The 23,384-nt window shown below is 45.8% G+C and overlaps 1 protein-coding gene across 2 annotated transcripts; it reads left to right on the top strand.

Moving 5' to 3' along the window:
• The first annotated feature begins 1,305 nt into the window (after positions 1 to 1,305).
• On the top strand, positions 1,306 to 14,497 carry FUS (FUS RNA binding protein). 2 transcript variants are annotated; one of them, XM_089480969.1, is made up of 15 exons: positions 1,306 to 1,391; positions 4,956 to 4,980; positions 5,619 to 5,773; positions 6,535 to 6,676; positions 6,990 to 7,180; positions 7,410 to 7,620; positions 9,256 to 9,293; positions 10,721 to 10,753; positions 11,270 to 11,379; positions 11,785 to 11,914; positions 12,125 to 12,238; positions 12,875 to 13,010; positions 13,103 to 13,191; positions 13,451 to 13,598; positions 14,212 to 14,497. In XM_089480969.1, the coding sequence occupies exons 1-15, from the start codon at positions 1,379 to 1,381 to the stop codon at positions 14,249 to 14,251; spliced, it is 1,575 nt and encodes a 524-aa protein (XP_089337095.1). In that variant the 5' UTR covers positions 1,306 to 1,378; the 3' UTR covers positions 14,252 to 14,497. The 2 variants fall into 2 exon arrangements, with proteins under 2 accessions (XP_089337095.1, XP_089337094.1); XM_089480968.1 differs by lacking the exon at positions 1,306 to 1,391 and adding an exon at positions 3,229 to 3,295.
• Positions 14,498 to 23,384: the final 8,887 nt, after the last annotated feature.

The raw sequence follows: 23,384 nt of genomic DNA, 5'->3' as shown, positions 1-23,384 counted from the left end.
GGAACACGAAGGGATTCCTAGAGAGGACACTTCTCCAGGCTTTTGTAGGCCCTCTGGCGCAATTATATAAATTATAATTTATGTTACAATATATATATTATAATATTTTATAATTTGTTAGCATATAAATATATATTATATTATAATATATTATAATTTATGATATCATATAAATCTAATATATATTATAATATATTATTGTTATTTATTTATTTATGGTATTTATATTATATGAAATTATATTATAACTTATGCTATCATATAAATTTAATATATAATATAATATAATATAATATAACATGGGCATGCTGTGGCCCATAGCTAGGCCTCCCTCATGCTCCATTCCCATCTATGGAGAATGCCTCTTTGGGTCTGGGCTATTGACCTAATTTCCACGGTTGCTATGCCAACGCCCCAAAGAGCCATTCAGGAGAAGCCAGGCCAGGCCTCCGAACCGGATCAAACCGGTTTCAGAGACAGAGCAAAAAGCCTTTCTCCTTGGGAGAAACCATTCCACGAAAAAAGGGGGGGGAATGGAAGGCAACCAGTTCTAAAATTTTACAAATGCTACACAAAAACGAATCTATCTGAGAGGAATAAAGGCAGGGGAGAGGAAAAGGGGGGGGGGGGCAGATAATCTAGAAGCTTCTTTCTTATTCTAAAATGACACGTTCAAGAAAAATGTTAGGATTTTTAGTGTCACCGAATACGCTCTTGTTTATTCTGTGTGTTCCTTTGAAACAGGGAAGGAAAATTTTGTATTATATTTTATACTGTGTATTTTATGTGATTATATATATTAAATACATTTTAAATAATTGAATTTTATAATAATTCTAAAGGTTTTATCTCTGAGCCGCCTTGGGAGCAATCAAATTGCTCGCTTTTCATCAAAAATCACCCTCCCCCCGCTTATAATTCCTTCCTTCCCTCACCCTCCTCAGCCACCCCCCCTTTTTTGCTAATTTGGTTCCTTCCATCCTTCCCGGCGTGATCTCATTCCATTCCACCCTCTCTTTCAATCCGGGCTGTACCATTTCTGAGCTGCAGGAGAGGGGGGTCCAAATCACGTTCTCTTATCAGAAAAGAACCATTAGAATAAGCCATTTTTAGAATAATAAATAGAGAGGTTCGGGACACCTCAGAAGGAGAAAGCGAGATTTGTTCCGAGTCAAGTAGCCCAGGGGGAAGGAAACCTCATTTATTCCCATTCCCCCCCTTGCAACCTAATATGGTTTGACCCAAAGGCAAAGGGAGGGCGGGGCGGTATAAATAGAGCAGGGAGCGGGGTCAGGGAAAGCCATTTCAGGCAGGGAGGCGAGGAGAGAGAGGCTCTAATTTGCCCAGCTGGGGAGGAAACTCGTGGGGGGCCAGAGCCATGGCGTCTAACGGTGAGGAAGGGGAACTCATCCATGGGGAAATAGATTAAACCCAGTTGCTGGTTTTCTCTTAGAGTAGACCCAGTGGGTCAATGGGATCGGCCCATGTGTTGGCTCCCCCCATTCAATGGCTCTGCTCTTGAACTGGGATTCGCCCAGAGTTTAAGGACTGGGCCTCCAGTGCCCCAGGGATCAGCACGACTGTCTATGTTATATATAGTACATATACAAATATAAATGTGTGTGTGTATCTATATATATATATATATATATATATGCACACGTAATGTGTGTGTGTACTATTTGTGTGCGTGTATATATATGCACACACATATTGTGTGTCTGTATGAAGTCCTGTGAGTTGTAGTTGGATATATGCACGTGTGTGTACAGTATATGCATATGTACAAAGGTGCTTATATACAGATATGTGAACACACTTAGTATTATTAGTTACTATCCCGCCCTTTCCTCCAAACTGGGACTCAGAGCGGCTTAGAAGGTCATAAACGGGACGATGAAAAACCTGGGAAGACGTTGCATTGAAACGGAATTGAATTATTGCGATATGAAAGCATAAAAAGTAAATATAGTTTGTAATTGTACTGTTTTTAATCTTTACTCTCAGCAACTCTCGAGTCCCAGTTTAGGGGAAAGGGGCGGCATATGAACAAGTATAATAAATGGACAATAATAATAATAAGAGGGAGGCTTTTAATATATATATATATATATATATGCTGGAATCGATTGCTAATTATTGGAAGATGATGACCTTTGAAAGATGAATATAAAGATATATAAACATATATACACACACACGGAGTGTTTCAGAATGTGTGTATATAGCTATATATGCGTATATATGTGTATAATATATATATATATATATTATACACATATATATATATCTAGGCTGTTTGTTCATGGGAGCCTTTAAGACTCGGGAGGGGAAAGACGCGGCGTTTTAAAGACGATTGGGAAGCTGAGTGGAGCCCAGGGACATCGACGCCCGTCGTCAGCCTCTGGATAAAGAGGGACGGGGTGATAGACTTGGGGTTCCCTCCTTGGGCTGCAAAGGCTTTAGGGAGAGGCTGGAATCGGTGCCAATGGCCGGAAGGGAGCGAGGCTTTGACTGGGCGGGGCTCAAGGGGAAGCCAGGGGTCCATTTTGAGACCAATGGGAGAGAATGGGCTCAGAGTCCCTCTATTCCATCGCTCTGGAGCGTCCTTCAATTACGGCGGGTGGATTAATAAAGTATAGTAACGTTAATGTGTGGCCCTGCCATTAACGCTTATTGTATTGCCTTGCTCCTTGCTTAGTGTATCCTAACTGCGCCATGAGCGGCGGCCATTTTAGGGCGTTGAGAGAAGGCGGGAGCGAAGACGGGGCCCTGCCGCCTCCGCCGACCTAAAGTCGGCTCTGAGGGAACGAGGGAGGAAGGGATGGGATTCTATGAGGAGAGAAAGACGGGGTTCCCGAGGGACGAAGAGCAGGGGCGGCGCCAGGCAACCGCGCATGCGCAGGCGTAGCTGTGGAGGGTAGTGGAAAAATCCCCTCTGAAGCGAGCGTCGGCGTTGCGGTTTCTGGCGGATGGAGGGGGAGGCACGCGCATGCGTGGTGGGTTTGTCCGAGCGAAAAGGAACCCAGAAAAGCCGTTGAGAGGTACTGCGCATGCGCCTGGGAGGCTGCCTTTGTCGCAGGGTTACATCCGGGTCCTCGCTTCCCCCCTTTGTTCCGTCGCTGAGGCGCTTGAGTCATTCTGCCGCCCACGCGCTTCCAACGGCCGCCTCTCCTTTCAGTGGGCTCTGCGCGTGCGCGAAGGATGCTCCCCCTCAGCTCTGCTTCTGAAGCCTTTGTTTAACAAACTGGACTTTGCTCTCTATGTTGTATATCAATGTGGGGCCCCGTGAGCGGTGGGTGTGCTCCCTGTTCCGACATCTCCCATCTTGGAGTGTAGGGCTTCATCTGCAAATAATCCAGTTTGACACCGCTTTTGCTGCCATGACTCAGTGCTATGGAATTCTGGGAATTTTAGTTTTGTGAGGCATGTAGCTTTCTCTGTCAGAGAGCCTCAGGAGTTTTTGTCCTGGGAATATCCAAGGAAAAGTGCAGAATTACGCAAAACTGTTTCACATGGTGTCGCACAAAACCCGCCCATTAAAGTGGTCACAAAGGCACATTAACGTGCATCTTGGGATTTCAACAACAATGCATTTCCAATATTGCGATATTTGCACACTTGCATGTGAGAATCATTTGTGCAATTACTTGCTGTTTTTGTTTTATATGCAGGATGCTTTAAATGTGCTTTAATCTCTCTTTAATGCCAGCCCCAGTGTGATAAGCTCCCTGGTGCTACATCAAAGTACAAACCCCAGGATGCCATAACATTGAGCCATGGCAATTAAGTGGTTTCAAACTGGATTATTTCTGCGGTGTGGAAGTTGGATTTAGCAGAGGGGGTGCTATAATCATGATCTGAACTGGGTTTCCCGCCTCTGATGGGGAAAGGTGGCCATTATTTGTCTTGGGTGCATTGGCACAAAGGCAGTATGCCAAAATCCTGTAGAAACTGGATCAGGGGGTGCCACCGAGGAGAGCTCCCTTAGGCTCCTGTGAGCTTTTAAATCATCACTATGCTCTGGTTTTGGCGGCTTTGGACTGCTGGTGTTATCAGCAACAGAGAGCCTACTACACAGTGGCACAAGAGGACTGGTATGGAGAGAATGGTCTGCTCAATCCCATGAAGTTCATTCGTGCCTCATAGAATCAATATGTCAAGAGAGCTTGTTGCACCTTTGAGAATAACTGAAAGAAAGAAATTACAGCATGAGTTTTCATAGACTTAACTCTACTACCCCAGAGGCAGCTGAGGAAGTAGACTGAAGGACCCAAACAGACAGGCCAAAATAAAGCTGCTGCGGGTCACTTTGGAGGTATGCTGTTTAAGTGACACACGCCTCTTAAGAGCCCAGAAGCTGCTCCAAAGCTGTGCTCCAGTCCTTAGGACTAGAGTGTGGTTTTGACGCAGCTTCCTGCCTCTTAAGACACATGCGCCATTTAAACAGCACACTTCCAAAGTGGCCCAGAGCCGCTTTATTTTGGCTGTCTTTTTGAGCCCTGAAGTCTATGAAAGCTCATGCTGCCAATTACTTTCTTTCACTTAGTCTCACAGGTGCTACAAGATCTCTCTACATATTGATTCTACAGACCAACATGGCTATTATATCTTTGAAGTATGCCTCATAGAAGGGATTGGTTTTTTGCGGGGCAGGAGGGGGGCTTTTCTTGGGTACAAATGCCATGTGAATTTTTTATAGGAAAGAAAGGCAAAAGTGCTGGGAATGTGGTGCGTGGAGGGAGAACATGTGCTACATCTCATGCTTGGCCTGTATTAGATTTACATGCTTGCACCTCTGAAGCAAATGTCAACAAATGGACTCCAGCCACTGTCACACAAAGAAAGGTCCCCCCTCTTGCTTATTTGTGAGGTTAGATGGTCAAAAATGTTTTGTGCAGGGCATTCCTTTCTTTGTAAACTGATTCTGATGTGGTTGTCTCTTTCTCTTGCAGATTATAGTCAGTCAGCAACACAGAGGTAAATAACTTTAAATGCTTGCCTTTCATGCACCTTCAGAGTCTTTCTGTGTACAATAACTTCAGTATTAGTCATATGTGAACAAAAACTTTCTTGTTTCTGTAATTTCGAAGAGATAAACTAATACATTTTATGTAAAAAAAACTTGGAGGGTTTCCCAGGATCCTCATTTCCTAGTAATAGTAGTGCTAGCTAGTTCTTGATTATATTTTATCAAGAAGTAGGCAGAATTGCTTAAATTGTAATGTTCATTTCAGCTACAAGCCACTATGAAATTATGAAATTCTGTATAAAAATGTATTAGCTGTGAGGAATGTGTTGGCTATTAGAAATATGGTCCAGTTACAATTACTTAGATTTGTTTGTTCTGGACCATAGCCAAACCTTCCCAGTTGAAATGTTAGTAATAGGACTTAGACAAAGCAAGAACCAGGGCACTCCTTGTGGTTGTTGACATTAATCTGCGGTGTTGAAACTATGTGGCAATACTTGTAGAGGCAAAAGTAAAGTCTATAGTTAAAGCTCCCTAAATAAAAATAGTAACAGTTGCAGAGAGGAATTCAATCTTACCTTTGATTGTAAGTTTACTGTGGACACAAGTTCCCTTTGCTGAATTTTTGTTCTTCTTTTTCCCTTAGTTATGGGGCCTACCCAACTCCACCCACACAGGGCTATTCTCAGCAGACTAGCCAGCCATATGGGCAGCAGAGTTATGGTGGTTACGGTCAGTCAGCAGATACTTCAGGATATGGCCAAAGTAGTTACGGCTCTTCTTATGGCCAGACTCAAAGCTGTAAGTATTGTAACATATCATCTTTCTGGTTTCTTGAATATCTAGGAGAATATAACAAAAGAAAATGGCTGAGCTGTGACAGGACTCACTTTTGTGGGTAGAACACTGGATGGTCATTCTGTCTTTAGTACAGTACTGTAGCAAGCTGACTGCCTATGTGGCTGATCTGGGAAGCATGACACTCTTGCACCCCATCACAGCAACCTTTTGCTAAATGGCCATGCAGCATTTGAGGGGTTTTTAGGTGATTACAATTTAGTGTCTTGAGAAGGTTGGAAGCTTCAGGTAATAAAGACCCATTACATACGGGCTCTTGAGTCGCCCCCATCACGTGATAGGGGTTGGCCGGGGACCTAGCGTCCACACCGGCCTCACCCCTATTGCGTGACGGGGGCGTAATAATGACGGCGCCCTATACACACAGGTGCCGCCATTACGTGCGCGCGGTGCTTATGACGTTGCGAGTGCAAGATTGGCGCCTCGCAGCGTCATAACCGCGCCGCGGGAAGAAGCACCATTTTGGCGCTTCTTTTTTGCTGCGCGCTTTGGCTGCTGCGGCTCCCTCACGGAGCAACCAGCAGCGCCAGCAGACCGCCGCTTTTAGGCGGTCTGTAACGGGCCAAAGCATCTTTTTTTACTCCCTGACCTGCCAGTACTGTGTATGAGACTTCTTACGTTGTTGACTAATAATAATTTTAAAAACTGATGATAGTTGCATGCCATTTGAGATCGAATAACAGCAAATTTTGTTTTCCAAACAGCTGGCTATGGCACTCAGTCAACACCACAGGCTTACGGCTCATCAACAGGATATGGCAGCAGTCAGACTTCTCAGACATCCTATGGACAACAGTCATCATATCCCAGCTACTCCCAGCAGCCAGCCAGTTCCACCACTGGAAGGTATTTTTAAAGAAATCTCTTGGTCATTTATAGCAGTAGCACCCAAAGAAAAAGTAAAGACTGCTATTCCCCTTTTCACTTAGGTGGGGAATCATGCACATTTGTTGGATTTAGGCTGTTTCTGTTTATGGCAGATATCTTTCTGTGCTTTCTCTGATCTTATTGGAGAGTGATCATGGCAATCCAGGCTTATTCTACTCTTGTGGAATTGTTTGGTCCCAGTGTCAAATAGGATCCAGGACTCCATCTTCATAGGGTCGGTTTGCTATTTTTGTCTCCTGAAATCTTACGTGTCTCTTTTTGAAACTTGTAGTTATGGTACCAGTTCTCAAGCCTCCAGCTATGGGCAAAGCCAGAGCGGAGGTTATGGCCAGCAGTCAAGCTATGGCAGCCAGCAGCAGAGCTCCTATGGGCAGCAGCCTTCCTACAATCCACCCCAAAGCTACAGCCAGCAAAGTCAGTATGGCAGTGGCAGTAGCAGTGGAGGAGGCAGCGGCAGTGGATGTGAGTACTTTTTCCTTCTAACTTTTCTCTGTTTAAAGCCAGACATGAAATACAAAATTTGGTGCAATGCAGTCTGCAAAAGCCCTTGACTGCCATCTAGTGGAAGCAAGGGCACCTGCTGATCTTGATTCTCCACTATATGGCCTTTTACTGTCAGAAACCCAAGAGTTTCAGCCTGCTCTTAATACTGTTTTTTGTTTGTTTGTTTTGTATTGTTTTTCTCCTTCAGCTGGTGGCTATGGCCAGGATCAGTCCTCCATGAGTGGAAGTGGTAGTGGAGGAGGTTATGGCAGCCAGGATCAAGGTGGATATGGGGGTCAGCCAGACCGCAGCCGAGGCAGAGGCAGTGGAGGCGGCAGCGGTGGCGGCGGATATGGTAGAGGTGGCTTCGATCGGAGTGGTGGTAGAGGTGGCAGCAGAGGTGGTCGTGGAGGCATGGGGTAGGTGTCCAGTCACTTGTTGTGGGAGAGGGAATGGGTTTTTTGCAATTAGTAACTCACCTTTTACTTGCTTTTAAAAAGCCAACCTCTTCTGGGAGGGTGCAGTGTATAAATGACTGAAATTCATAGTTTTCAGGAAACAAGTGTGGGATGCCACCATGTATACTATAGAGATCAGAATGTTTTCTTGACTGGGATGAGTTTTTAATGAATGCCAAGGTTTTGTGTTCCTTGTCTGCATGTGAAAGAGCTAAAACTCTGCTTTCTGACAATCAGCCATTACAGTAACTAGTCTGTGCATGGGAGGAAACATTGCATTTTCATCTTGTATTTCTGCTTACACCTGTTTACAACCTCAAATGTGCACATGATATGGACTTAAGTATTGTTCCTCAAAGGTGAATTATGGTCCTCTTTGAGTCACGTTACAGTTACTTATCAATATATATAACAACATCAATACTTCCTTTTTATGTAAAAGAAATTGATGTCCAAACAATAGGGTTGTTCTTCAACTTTACCCCAGTGTAAACCTGATGAGATACACTGATGGTGCCTGGTTTATATGTTTGACAAATATAATTCATGGTTATAGAAATCTCTTCAGAAAGAGAAACTTTTATGTAGGTTGTAAGTCAGCTTTCCTTGGGGTTATAATGTTGTGGTCTAGCCATATAATGAGTGCCAATAAAGGCTAAAAGAAAGTGTTCTGGATTTTCCACATGGTGGCTGGACTACTTGTACTTGTGGTTTATATGTGGCAAAGCAGTATCTTCATCTGCTCTTGGGTGTGTGTACTGCCTCCTTTTTTGTGGAGGAGTAATTAAAGCACTGTGGTCAAGAGAAAATGGTTGCTATGCAGCATTGACTATGTGGGTCCCTACTGATTGGGAGATATGAGATAGAGAGGTGAGTATAGGTGGGAACAGCTGAAGGGTTGTTTGCATATGAAAAATTGTTGACCTGTTAACAATACCTGCTCTGTTAACGAATTCTGCATTTTGTGTGCCACAGGTGAAAGTCAATGAACTTTAATCAAATCTCCACCTTCCACATGTTAGTTAAGGGTCTGAGGAAGGGAGAGAGATCTTATGGCAGGCAGATATGCAGTCCTAAGAGCTGAAATAAATTACTATTATGAGTACGCAATATGAGGGAATGGGTTCTTATATGCTTTCAAAGCAGATATCTGCATTTAGGGTTGTAAAACAAGAAAAAAAATTGCAAAAACATAAGCCAAACTTGAGAAGGGTGAACTGGAAATACAGCATGCACGGTATGCAATATTTTAACAACAAGCTTGGTTCAGCAATCATGCCAAGAATAGGACGGCTACAAGGAAAGCAACATTGTCTCAAAAGCTGCATCACGACGCTTCATGTTACGGTTCAAGATCAGAAGCAAGAATGACTAAACACTAAAGATGTTTCACTTTCAAACCTTCTCAAGGGTGTAATGATACATTTTAAAAAAATGCTGAGGGCAAGGAAAAGGTGGAGCAGGTTGTACTTAGATCTTCAAGAAGAAACAAACATAAGTGTTGGCCAGCATCTTAAAGGAAATGGTGTAGTTTCTAGCAACAAACCTTTTTAGCCATGGAAAAAAGCATCATTATCTTCTAACTTATCTCCTCAGCGGTGGTGAGCGAGGTGGTGGCTTCAATAAATTTGGTGGTAAGTCCAAAGAGTTCAAAAACTTGAACCACAAAAGTGTATTTCTATATATTTTTCAGAGACTCTGTTTGTATGCCAAAAAAATTTGAAAAGCCACCGTTTATCAGATAAAAACCTATGGGAGCACCCCCTGTTGTGGCACATATGCCAAAATGGTTGGTTGTATCTATGGTATTGATTTCCATGTTATGGGGCTTTCTACTCAGCCAAGTTCTTGTGCCAATACAGTACATTTTGGTTGTATGTCTTGCAACAAGATGGGAGAAAACAAACCTTGAGACTTGTGTTTTGTTGGGAGTACTTGAGGAGAAATTCACTTTGTAAGTATTGGGTTAGTGTGTTGTCCCTTCTTGAAAACACACATATGAATGTTGGGTTAAAATATGTTAATGGAAGTGCATGCAGTCTTGAGGAAACATGGTAAAACAACGGTTTAATGGTACCTTGTTTAAAATGTTACTGGTACAAGAAATATATGGGAGAAACCACTCCCTTCAAACTTGAAAGTGCAATTTTGTCTGTATGAAACTCTTAAGAGCTCTTTGACTAATAAGTGGTTTCATGGGCTTCTATTTGAGAGTTTGGTTTTAATCTATGACGTTCACACAAGGTCTTTTTTTATTTTTGAACTTTGAATGTACCAAACCAAAATTGGTTTTCAGAAAAGTTCCCATAGGGTTTGCTGAAATAGGCTTGGCATGAACATTTTATAAAGTACTCTTTGTGTAGGATTGTCAATGCATTTGAGACCAGTGTTGGGCATAAGCTTTCAAAAATTAAGACTTAAGTGCAATGAATGGTGTCAAAATAGGAAAATATATATAGAATGTTAAAAAGGCGGAATGGTTGGTGCAAATAAATAACCTGAAGGTTTACCCAAAAAAATTATAAAGCTCATTTTAAAGGGCTTATTATAAATGTGTTCTATGGTATAAGGTGGTTTCTTCTCTATGCATAAAGTTTCATTATGTGTTTTATATCATGAAATATATAAGGCCTGCAATTTGCTGCTACAGACCAAGATGCTGGAGATTTAAACTGATGAAGGGTCAATAAGAGACTCTGGGTAGCAGTGGCTGACATATGGTATAAAAAGATGATGTCAAAACAGATGTTTCAAAGTTGTTTGTCCAATGGTGCTTTGAGGCCATGCTCGTCCCTGCAAAGCTGCAAAAAATTAGGTTCGAGTATGATTCAGAGGAAACAGTGGTAACTGGTTTTGTAATAAGCAGTTTTGTCATTAGGACATGGACCACTTGTGAAGACAGGGAGTGTTTTTCTTACACTTACAGTAAACTTGGGCTGCATATGTTCCAACACTGGCCTGTTGCTAATGTGTTTGTGATGGTGGTGCTGATGTGAGAAAACAGATTGAATGTTCTCACACACTAACAGAATCTCTCCTTCCTTATTTTCATGTACAAAAGGACCACGGGACCAAGGCTCACGCCATGATTCTGGTAACTATCTGTTTGATTAGTTCTTTAACATTCAGATACAGTTTCAAAATAAGTGGGGAAGGATTTGGAATCTTAAGTTCCTCAATGATGAGTAAATATTCTATCTTAAAGATGGGGACATGAATTCCAGAGAGATGTGTGGTATCCCCAGATTTACACTATACTTATTTAGTATCCTATGAGCAAATAGGAAGCATTCTTAACAGGATCAAAAAACATGTTTCATTCTTATTTAAATGGCGTAAATTTTGAATGAAGTACAATAAGTAAATAATAAAGATAACGTTCAGCTTGAATGTCAGTGTTCTGTTCAGCTGAAGAGTGTGCCATCTTGAATGTATAAACTTGTACAGGATCAATGAAACATACACAACAAACAGTATATAGTGGAGAAAACAGCATGATGAATTTTATCTTGTCTCGTTGTTTAATGGCTGTGGAAAGGCCTATTTTGGGAAGTGGAAACTGGAGACAAATCTAAACTAGTGTGAGATTTAACATTTTCTTACTTTGCAGCTGGAGAACAGGATAACTCTGACAACAACACCATCTTTGTTCAGGGACTTGGTGAAAATGTAACTATCGAGTCAGTAGCAGACTACTTCAAGCAGATTGGCATAATCAAGGTAAATGGTGCCTTTTGTGCCTTTGAAAGGATCTCATGAGTAGGAAAGCTATGTTTAAGAGTCTTACATTCCTTCACGGTAAGAAAGTGTTGCATAGCAAGTAGGCATTATAGATGAACTGGGACAGTTAAGACCTGGAAAAATCCTTGAATGCAGTTTATGAATTTGCTGGTGGCAGCAGCCATCTGAATATAATCACAGAATTTTCAGTGTTACATTTTGCTGAAAGTACTTGTCCAAACACTTGAAGTTTTCAAGATCGTTTTCTATATATTTACCTTGCACAAACATACAATGTCTAAGCAGCTGTGGTCAGCATCCCCTATTATAGGTGAAAAGAGAAAATCATATGGTAGAAGACAGCCTTAGAATTGACTATGGATTGATTTATTGTGTCTTTTACAGACAAACAAAAAGACTGGACAGCCCATGATTAACCTATACACAGACCGTGAAACAGGAAAATTGAAAGGAGAAGCTACAGTTTCTTTTGATGATCCCCCATCTGCAAAGGCTGCCATTGATTGGTTTGATGGTGAGTTCCTGCCTTTGAATTGCCTTTTGGGGGGGGGGGGGCTGCTGGGAGTGGAACCTGAAAGCATTTATACATTTCTCATATGAGTGGAAAAGAAAGGATTTTCTGCAGTATTAGAAAGGAACCAGAAGTGCAGTAAGGAGAAGTGTTAGTAGAGCAAACATTTATATCTTGTTGGATAAATGGGTTTGTCTCCCACTCTTTTACCAGGGAAAGAGTTCTCAGGCAACCCCATCAAAGTTTCATTTGCTACCCGGAGGGCAGATTTCAATCGAGGTGGTGGGAATGGTCGTGGAGGAAGAGGACGTGGTGGCAGAGGAGGAGGTATGTGTCCTCTCTTTTGTGATTTAATAGTACTGGATCACTCAGTAGAACTGATTGCTGTTGCCATTACTATGGTTCAACAAAAAGGGGTTTATTTCTTGAACTCAGTGGTGGAAAGAGGAAAGTCAACCTGTTCTGTTGAATGCAGCCAGCAAGATGAATATACGTATCATTCTGGTTGTTTGTATCAGACATGTGCCCCCCAGGGGTCAGGCATAATTTTTTGCTCCAGAATGTCCCCAAAGGCATTGTGATAGGAAGGATGGAGGGCATTTCCAGCATGTTTGGAGGGCTCCTGGACCCCCACAGATTTTGCCCTAAAATGCTCCAAAATGTTCACTAGGGATGGGCACAATGCATTTCTACTCGATTCTGCTGCCCCCTTGGAACAGCTTGGCTCCAGGAGAAAACCCAGACATGGCAAATATACTCCCATACTTCCTAGAGGCTTTAAGGGGGTGGAGGCTTATGCATCCCTTTATCCTTCCACAGTTGCCCCCTCTAGTCGACATAGAAAGTAACATTTTAGTCGGTGTGAGGGAGCTTGTGTTCACCTAGGAGATAACAACAGGAATGCATTTTCAGAAAATCGCTGACACTTGATCACTGCTATTGTCTTGTCTTCCTTTTCCCCAGGACCCATGGGCCGTGGTGGGTTTGGAGGAGGAGGAGGTGGTGGCAGCAACAGTGGTTCCAGTGGTGGCAACAGAGGTGGCTTCCCCAGTGGGGGAGGTGGCCAGCAGCGTGCAGGAGACTGGAAATGCCCCAATCCGTAAGTAACATACTTAGAGAGTTGAGTGATAGGGTGGGAAAAGGAGGACTTATGGGTACTTGATTAATCTCTCTTGTTTTTCTTTGTTGTAGAACATGTGAGAATATGAATTTCTCATGGCGGAATGAATGCAATCAGTGCAAAGCACCAAAACCAGATGGCCCTGGGGGACCACACATGGGTGAGTAGAAGAAAATTGATGTTTAAGATTTCCTTTGGCGTGTTAAATGGACATAAAATTTACCTTCACACAAGATAATGTTCTTGTTTCTCTATAGGAAATGGATAAATTATATATTGGGTGGGTGGATGTCCCCCCCCCAAAAAAAAAAACAACAACAACAACGCTGTATACCTTGAAATGAAAGACTGAATGTATGAAGAAAGCATTGGCATTTTGGAAAAGAAGCATAGTCTTAGAATCTTCTCTTATTTGCCAGGAGGTGGATTTGGTGAAGACCGACGTGGAGGCCGAGGAGGATTTGACCGAGGTGGTTTCCGTGGAGGTAGAGGTGGTGACCGAGGTGGCTTCCGGGGTGGAAGAGGTGGAGACAGGGGCAACTTTGGACCAGGAAAAATGGATTCTCGGTAAATATTGCTGTAACAGCAGAATACTGTAAAGACTTGGGGAAGTGTGCATTTCTTGTACAATTAAGCAAGAAATCACATTAAAACACCATTAATTTCCATCCCTTGGTCTCCATATAACATGAGGTTCTTTTTTCCTTTTGTCAGCAAGACAATTTATTTAAAAAGACTCCCATCGTGTAAGACACCAGCCTACCTCCCATGAAGAGGGAGATGTTCCCTGCCCCTAAAGAAACAGCCTCCCCCTTTGGCATCACCCCCTTCAGGGATGATGCCACAGGTGATAGCCCAAAGTTTCAGCCAGCATAGATCTGTTTGGAAAGAAAAAGGTAGGAGTGGTACTCTTGCTGGTTAGGCTACAGCTGGCTTAGTATCTGGAGTCTGGTCCTGAAGGGGATAGTGGTCTCTTGAGCAGACATCAGGGCCTCTTCTGTGGGGTTGAGCGGGGTTTCTCCCTGCTTGCTTATTAACTAGATACTTTTGAGAAGTTGAGGCTGATGAACCCCTATCTTGAGCCTTTCGCTTCCAGAGCCTGTACATCCTCATCTGTTTCAGCCCAACTGTGGGTGCTATATCAGCGTACTGTAAAAACCTTTCTCTTTTCTCTCTGCAGAGGGGACCACAGGCAGGACCGCCGTGAAAGGCCCTATTGAGCCTGTACAAGATCCCAGACCATGTGAATTTATAAACTTTTTTATTTTGTATGATGTCCAGCTTTGTTGCAAATTTGTGTGTCCTTTGTTGGTTTGTGTACAAACTTTGTATTCCCTTCTCTTAATTTTGTTGACTGTATTTTGAAATAATCTGATACATTTGAAAACAAATGTTTTAGTCATGTATGTATAACTGCGGGGTGTGGGTGGGATAAGAGGCTTGGATAATAAAGAGGTTTCAGTTAATACTGAGAAGAACTCCTTTGGTTTGATGTTATGGAGGAAATGCAGAAATAGCAAGTCTTTGAAAGCGTTGTTTCAGCATGAGTGTCAATTCTTAAATTGTTACATTTGTATGGAGTTCTAAATGAATATTTAGTTGAAAAAACAAGTTCCTTCAATACAGATCTGTATGGTGCCTCAACTGTTGGTGGGAGTCTATCCTCAGACTTCTAGTATTAAATTTTGGATTCAGCAATGCAAACACAAAACACCTAATGCTATTTGGCAATGGAAACATAGAATACCAAAACTATTCATATCACTTAAAAGATCTTGTTAGCACTGAACTGATGTTAAAACCACATGGAGCCTCAAAGCCTCTGAAAGCCTCTTTGCTTTCAGTACAGACCTTTCTTATGAAATGTTTTTATATGCCTCTTAGGTGGAAACCCTTACAGACAAGTGGCATGGTCTGCTTCCTTGACAACTCTTGATTTCTATCTATGCTCTGGATCAACTGAAAGAAATGAATGGACCCATGACATTATAACTCCCCTTGTTACCCATTAGTACATCTCCTCCCACTTTTTTATATTAAGCCACAAATTCTACACTGGCCAGATCAATTACTTCTAGACTTAGAATACATGTTACTGCTTTAGGTGACTACTTTAAGCATAGCTACTGATTTTCTCATTTGTTCACAGTTGTGGTCTTGGTGCCTATAAGCAGAAGTAGTAATACAGTTCAGTCTAGTCCTTTCTGAAATTAATTTGTATCCCTTTTAACACTTATTCTGCAGCTTGCTTCAAAGTTCATTGGGGATTTCCCCCCCTACTTTTTCACATGCATGACCGATTAGTGGACTCTGGGCTTTGTGCCCCCTGTAAAGCCAAAAAAGAAAAAAGCATTCATTCATTCATTCTTTGTGATCTCTGTGAATCCACACAAATGGGTTATTCTGCCCCTGCACAGCATTTCTGGATCCTACTGGAATTGCTAGGGAAGTCTTTTTGGCAGTAGCTCCACCTTCCCTCTATGTAGGTAGCATGTCTTCCTGCCCTTTCTCAGTTCCTTTTGTCTGCTGCGTGAGCAGCTTAGGAACCTCACTTAGAATCACTCCTTTCTTAGTTTTCACTTTCGTTTATTGCGTTGGCTCTGACTACGATTGACTCATGACTACTCTTTGGATTGTGAGGGTGGGCAGAGCTTGTGCAGGGGCAGAATAACCCATTTGTGTGGATTCGCAGATGACCACTCAAAAAAACCACAGCTACAGGTAAGCAATCTGCCCCACTTACAGCTGGACTGTCAGTAGAACGACAACCAACCCCATTTTTACCCCTGAGGCTGCTGTGGGGGTTTAACCCCTGGTTTTCCATTTAATGTAAGGCTGTTCCTGAACAACTGGCGTCAAATGTGAAGACTTTCACAAATCTCACTGACAGCTCCTTATCTCATTACTTAATGCTCAGTGCATACACAAATTACCTATATAAGTATATAATTTTTGAGCCTAATGCTCACTGAGATGGCAGCCTGTAACTGGCTTTGGTTATAGGTGCTGACTGAATATTCTTTTATCCTTTGTGTTTGTGCCTTGAAGTTGCCTGTTGACTTATGAAGACCCCACAGATTTCATAGGGTTTTCTGAGGGAGGAAACGGAGGGCTGGGGAGGAGCGATCTCTGGTGATCAGGCTGGGACTGCAGCAGTCACTCGACCCGTTCTCAAAAGCAAGCTGCTTCATGTAGTCCCAAGCTTCACTGTCCAGGAGCTGAATTTAAATGGCTCCTTTTTGATCTGGTTCTTTGGACTGGAAGGTGGCATCGGGCATGCATCATGTAAACAACACCCCCCCCCCCCCCCAAGCAGCCAGAAACTGCTTTTGGCCCATGTGTTTTGTGCAGGGGTAGGCAACCTTTTTGAGCCGGGGGCCGGGTTGCTGTCCCTCAGACAACTGGGGGGCCGAAGCCAAAAAATAAATAATTAAATTTTTTTAAAAAAATTAAATAAATAAATAAACCGGGGCAAATGTAGGACAAAATTTTCAAATGGTGGACACTTTTTTTTAAAAAGTGGAGGACACGTGAAAAAATTTGCTGATTTTTAAAAAAATGTTAACATAAATGCATGTTTCGGAGGCTTCTATAGACAATTGCCCCTGTGCGCAAGAGGCCAAAGGCCCCGGCGGCAATCAGTGGCAGGACTGGGCTGGGGCCGGTCCCAAGGCCTCGCCGGGCCGCAGGTTGCCTACCCCTGGTTTTGTGTCTTAGAGAAGAAATATTCAGAAGTGGTTTTGCCAGTTCCTCTGGAATACAGCCTATAGCACCTGGTGTTCATTGGTAGTATCTCATTCAAATACTAACTAGTCTTGACCCTGTTTAGCTTCCAAGAGCCGGTGCCATTGGTGTATTTAGGCCCCTTGATTAAAAATTACCTCTAATAAATAAAGATGTCAGAAAAGAAGATGGTTTTCCTGTAAGTGACTGCTTCTCAGCATATTTGATGTTGCGGAACCAGCCACTTGTTTTCCTAATGTGCCAGGAACTGGTACCGTATGTGCGCCAAGTTTCTCAGTTTCAGAGAAACTTGCAGACCAGTGCTTGTTCAGAGAACACCATCTTGAATAGTACTGCTGTAATGAACATTTTTGAGAGATGAGAGTAACTGGATCATATAATGCAGTTTATTATTTTATTAAAATAAGTGAATCAAAACAGATACAATAACAAATTCATCAGCATTGAGAAGGTTATGATCCCATATAATTATTCATTTATCTTTTTGTTTCCAGTTTATACAGTGGGCCTTTGGTATCCTTGGGTTTGGTTCCAGCCCTCCCCCCCTCAATACCAAAATCCATGGATGCCCATTGTATACAATAGGGTGATAAAATAGCATTCTTTATATAAAATGACAACATCAAGGTTTGCTTTTTGGAGAGAAAAAACTAATATTTTCAAGCCATGGATAGTTAAATCTCTGGATACAGAGGGCTGACTAATGTCAGACTTTACATCCAGGTACAGCTTCATGCTACAATGAGAACTTGGGTCTCAACCTCCATCTGATACATAACTGTTTTCAATAAATTATTCTTCCCTTGTTACTCCATGTTAGCTCCATGTTCTATTTTGCAATAATATCCTCCAAGAGTCTTCTGATTCCTACATGCCACTGGTTAAGGCCAAGGTCTCACTCCACTCTCAAATGACAGGGTTCCACATCTCCCTGCTGATGAGATTTTGAAGAATGCATATTATTTCTAGAATAAAAGTCTATAAAGAGATTTAATAGATTCTTTTATGATCCTGAAGATTTGTGCAGGTGTCAGATAATTATTAATGGGTTTCATTTCTTCTTCGTGGTCTCTGCGAATCATACAAATGGGTTGTACTGCGCCTGCGCAGTACCTTCGGAAACTTCTAGAATCACTGGGCAAAGTACTCTTTGCAACATATAGAAACTTTTTGGCGGTAGCTCCGCCCATCCCTTATAAAGCCCCAGGTTTCCCGCTCTTTCCCCAGTTCCTTTTTTCCGCCGCGTTTGCTGCCTTTGGGAACTTCGCTCTTCTTATTGTTATTGCAATCACTGGTAAACTGACCACGGACCGTTTTTTGACCACTCTTTGCTTGACCCTTGACTGTTTCTTCTCGGACTGACCCTCGTTATTGACCTCGGCTTGTCGACCTTCGAACCGTAAGCAGATCATGCCCTCGGTGCCTTTCAAAAAGTGCACCGTTTGCGGAGGAAAGATCCCCGGCCAGGACCCTCACTCGGCTTGTCTGCTTTGCTTGGGAGAGGCGCACATCCCATCATCCTGCGCCTTGTGTAAATCTCTCACTCCCCAAGCGAGGAAAAATCGTGAGACAAGGCTGAAGGCGGCCATCTATTCTAGGGTCTTCGCCGCGGGTGCCATGTCTTCTCTGGGGCCCCCCTCCTCCACTGGGTCGGCGCCCTTGCCTCCTCTTCCAGAGGCCCCGAACCAACTCATGGCCGATTCTCCAAATCCCGTCGAGATGGCTCCCCACGAGGGACCGGACACCGACGCCCCCTTGGCGGACGTTTCCCGGCCATCCAAGAGACCTAAGCGCCCGAAGAGCTCTAAGGAGGGCCGCGTTTCTAACAAGGACTCGAGCGCCCAGAAGGGGTCTGCCTCGAGATCCTCGGGCTCGAAGGCCCCATCCTCGAAGAGCTCGACTAAGGGCTCGAGCTCCACCCCCTCGGTGCCGAAGCCTTCAACATCTGCAGACTCGGCTTCGAGGCCTTCGACCACCAAGCTGACGACTCCGGCTTCCGCTACTGCATCATCCTCGGCCTCCAAGAGAGTACACACGTCTCCCTCGGGGGGCCAGCACTCCTTGGCCAAACGGCACCGTTCTGACAAACGGGACTCCGACGGCTCTCGGCATAAGGAAGCTCTTCGGGACCGGCCGGCCCCCGAACACACACCCCGGGAACCTCGCCCTATAGACAAGGTCTCCAGGGCTGACGGCTCCAAGACCTCAGAGGCTCCCTCTATTCGTCCTGACCGCCGTAGAAGCTCTCCCTCGGTGGGTCGGGCTCTGCCTAGTTTTCGCCACATGCCGGATGACACCATTGACGTCATTTCGGAACCGGCCTCTCCAGCGAGCTCCACGCACAGTCATCGCTCTGTGACCCCGATGCCCAGGTCGTTTGTCCATACCGCCATGGTCCACCGGGCTGCCTCTCCTTCACCTCCAAGAGAGCCGAAGAGACCGGACTATCTCTATGATAGCGAGACGGACACTTACTACATGGCCGTCCCACGGAAATCCGTCACACCCCGTCTTGTTTCTCCGTCTCGAAAGTCCAGGCCGGAGCCAATCCCTAGGCCGACTCGCGACGTTGTAGCTTCTTCCCGTATGGCAGGCACAGCCCCAGACCTTCGAGTGGTGGACCTGGACCCCGATGAAGAGGCTCCCTCCCAAGCCCGATACCGTCCCCAGAGTGACTCCGACGCCTCGGATGCCGAAGACTACCAGCCTTCCATTCAAGAGTTTGTCCAGCCTGGCGCCGTGTCACCCACTGATGATGTCCGCACCTTTGCGGAACACATTATCAAAATGTCCAACGCGCTGGACATCCAAATCTCTCAGGTAGAGGACGAGGCCTCTGACCCCATCGAGAGGAGGATCCACGGGAAGTTGCCTACTCCACCTGCAATCCCGCTGCTGCCATCGCTGGAAAAGCTGGCAAGACGCTCGTGGGATGCCCCCGCTGCGACGGCTTCCAGCAACCGCAGGATAGAGTCCCTGTACAGGATTGCTCCGTCCACTCCCTCATGGCTCTTTGGACACCCGAGACAGAACTCGGCCATCGTCGAGGGCGCCCAGCGGACGTCGACTCCGAAATCGTCCGTGATGCCAGGTGACAAGGAGGCCAAGAAGGTGGACGCGTTGGCCAAGAAGGCCTACTTCTCTTCGGCTCTGGGGATCAGAGTGGCCAATTATAATGCCTGTATGGGTGCTTATATCCAGTGGCTTATGGAAAAGATCTCTCCGCTTATCCCCGACCTTCCCGATGAATCTCAGGCTACCCTCTCCGAGGTTCGGGATGAGGCCCACTCCATTGGGAGTTGGCTCATCACGTCGGCCAGGCATTCCACCGATTGCTCGGCGAGGTCCATGGCCGCAGCGATTGCCCTCCGCAGACATGCTTGGCTCAGATCTTCGGACCTCAATCAGAATGCCCGTACCACCATTGAAGACATGCCATTCGATGAGGACGGCCTCTTCCACCGAGAGACGGACGAGAAGCTCAATTTCAAATACCGCATGCGGACTGCCGCGAAGAAGCACGGTATGTCTTCCTCTCCTCAGGCTTCCCGTAAGCGTTTCACAGGCGTCCGCCCATGGTACGGTCAGGGCCAGAGATCCTACCAACAGGATCGCCCCTACCAGCGCCAGGATCAACCCAGGCAGAGGTACCCCTCGCAGTCCTCCTCCTCTTCCGGTCGCCGCTCCGCTCCCAAATATAAGAAGAATTACCGGAGGCAGGATCCCGACCAGAGTAAAAAGAGGACCTGAAGCGGTGCCGCGTACTCCGTCGTCTCCTCTTCCTTCTCCTTTTTGGACAGACTGAAGCCCTTCTCCAACATCTGGGCTTCCATCTCTACCGATTCTTGGGCCCTCACCATCGTCTGTAGGGGGTATGCCCTCGAATTCGAAGAACTCCCTCCAACTGGAGTTTTCCTGTCCACCCCCCCCTCAGACACCCTTCTCGACGAAGTACGCGCTTTGCTGTCTAAGGGCGCCATCTCGCCCGTCGATGCTGTCGACGTCCCCAGATGTTTCTTCTCCCGTTATTTCACGGTCCCTAAGACTGATGGGGGCATTAGGCCTATTTTGGACTTGAGGGCTCTGAATGCTTACCTTTCCTATCACCGATTTCGCATGGTAACCCTTGCCTCTATCTTACCTTTGTTGCACCAGGGCCTGTGGTTTGCGACCATCGATTTGAAGGACGCCTATTTCCATGTCAGCATCCGGGAGAGCCACCGCCGGTTCCTAGCCTTTGCCGTCGGGACGGACATCTACAAGTACAACGTTCTGCCCTTCGGCCTTGCCACGGCTCCTCGGGTATTCACGAAGTGCATGGCACCGGTGGTGTCCCACCTTCATCGCCGAGGCATCAGGATCTTCCCGTACCTAGACGACTGGTTGATAGTGGCACCTTCAAGCCAGGAGCTCCATCGACACACTTCGGCAACTCTAGCTCTCTTAAAGGACTTGGGACTGGTGGTCAATCCCGACAAGTCGCAGCTGCTTCCCACCAAGCAGATAAGATTCATCGGATCCATCCTAGACTCCGACAGTTGCACGGCCTTCCTTCCCCTCGACCGGTTTGCCGCGCTTCGCGTGGCCGTCCGAAGGTGCATGGGCCGGAGACGAGTCATCGCCAGAGACGTCCAGGTGGCCCTCGGACACATGGCGTCCACAACCTTCGTTACACCGTGGGCAAGGCTTCGATCCCGAATCCTTCAGTTTTGGTTCCTGTCAGTTTTCAATCCAGAGACCGACCTGCCATCCCGTTCCCTCACCATTCCGAGGCCGGTTGTCCGTTCTCTCCATTGGTGGCTCGACTCCCGGAACGCTTGCGCAGGCATGCCGTTCTCCCAGCCCCAGCCGGAGATAACGCTAACCACAGACGCGTCGGACGAAGGATGGGGAGCCCATGCTCTAGATCTCTGGGCGAAGGGCCGTTGGTCTCCCGACGAGAAGGACCTCCACATCAATGCCCTGGAACTGATAGCCGTAGAAAAGGCCTTAAAGGCGTTCGAATCCTCCCTCTCCCACAAGGTTGTGCAGCTCCGGACGGACAACACCACGGTGATGTACTACCTGAACAAACAGGGAGGCACCAGATCGCGCACCCTCCTCGACATCACGCTCCGAGTGTGGGACTGGTGCATCGACCGAGGTATCCTCCTTCAAGCGGTTCACTTGCCAGGGGCTCAAAACGACCTTGCGGACCTTCTCAGCAGATCCCCATCGTCGTGCCACGAGTGGAGGCTCCACCCGGACACGGTGAAGGACCTCTTCCGTCGATGGGGAACCCCTCAGATAGACTTGTTCGCGACTGTCCACAACACACATTGTCCCCAGTTCTGCTCCCGGACGCGAGACGAGAACTCCCTCGGAGATGCGTTCGGATTCGACTGGTCCGGGGTGTTGCTTTACGCCTTCCCCCCGTTCCCCTTGATCACCAGGACAATATCCAAGATGACATCGGAGGCTACCAACGCCATTCTAATCACTCCATGGTGGCCAGGCCAACCTTGGTTCCCGAGCCTCCTTCATCTCTCTCGGGACACCTTTCTCCGTCTCGAACGCAGGCCGGATCTCCTCACAGTTCAAGGGGGTCGCGTCCACCATCCCGACATCGACACCCTTCCCCTGGTAGCTTGGAGGATACATGCCTAGCACGCTTACCAGACCCGGTGCGCAGAGTCATCCTAGCTGCCCAGAAGCCAGCCACCCGAAAATCTTATTCCCAAAAGTGGACCAAATTTCTGAAGTTTTTGGCAGACAGACACCTTTCTCCTGCTCAGGTCTCGACGCCGATAGTGTTGGATTTTTTGATGTCCCTGGTCGACTCGGGCCTCTGTCTCACTTCGATCAAGTGCTACCTGTCGGCCATTTGTTCCTTTTTCCAGTTTCGGGGTAAGCCTTCGTTTTTCAAAGATCCTCTGATTAAGGGATTTCTTAAGGGTTATAATAACTTAAACCCTCAGGTGTCCTTACCTCCCCCTGCTTGGAGTCTAGAGGGGGTGTTGCGGGCCTTGCAGTCCAGGCCTTTTGAGCCCATGGCCACAACAGACATTAGGCTCCTGACCTGGAAGACTGTTTTTTTAGTGGCAATTACCTCCGCTCGTCGGGCTGGAGAACTTTGTGCACTGAGAAGGGACCAGCCATTCCTCAAGTTTCATTTAGATAAGGTAGTCCTTAGGACGGACATTACGTTCCTGCCCAAGGTTGTGTCATTGTTCCACATGTGTCAGGACATTGTGCTTCCTACCTTGGCCCCGAACCCGACTACGGATGCGGAAAGGGCCCTCCACACCCTAGATGTCCGAAGGGCACTGGCTTTTTATTTGGACAGAACTAGAGACTCTAGCCGGTCCGAGAGACTGTTTCAGTGCTACTCGGGACCGAAGAAGGGATTACCGGTGTCGGCTCAGAGACTCTCCAAGTGGGTGTCTAGTACCATCTATTTGGCATATGAACTCTTGGGGAAGCCGTTGCCGACTGGGGTTCGCTCCCACACCACAAGGGCGGTAGCCTCATCTTCTGCCTTCTTGTCAGGGATTTCTTTAGATGACATTTGCAAGGCTGCAGTGTGGTCACAGCCCCTGACATTTATCAAGCATTACAGGTTGGACACCA

This window comes from Sceloporus occidentalis, unplaced genomic scaffold (assembly GCF_023333645.1).
Source record: "Sceloporus occidentalis isolate IW3139 unplaced genomic scaffold, rSceOcc1.0.p SCAF_14, whole genome shotgun sequence".
In the NCBI taxonomy this organism is placed as follows: Eukaryota; Metazoa; Chordata; class Lepidosauria; order Squamata; family Phrynosomatidae; genus Sceloporus; species Sceloporus occidentalis.
Note: the sequence above shows the minus strand (reverse complement) of the source record. Positions and strands in the feature narration are given on the sequence as shown.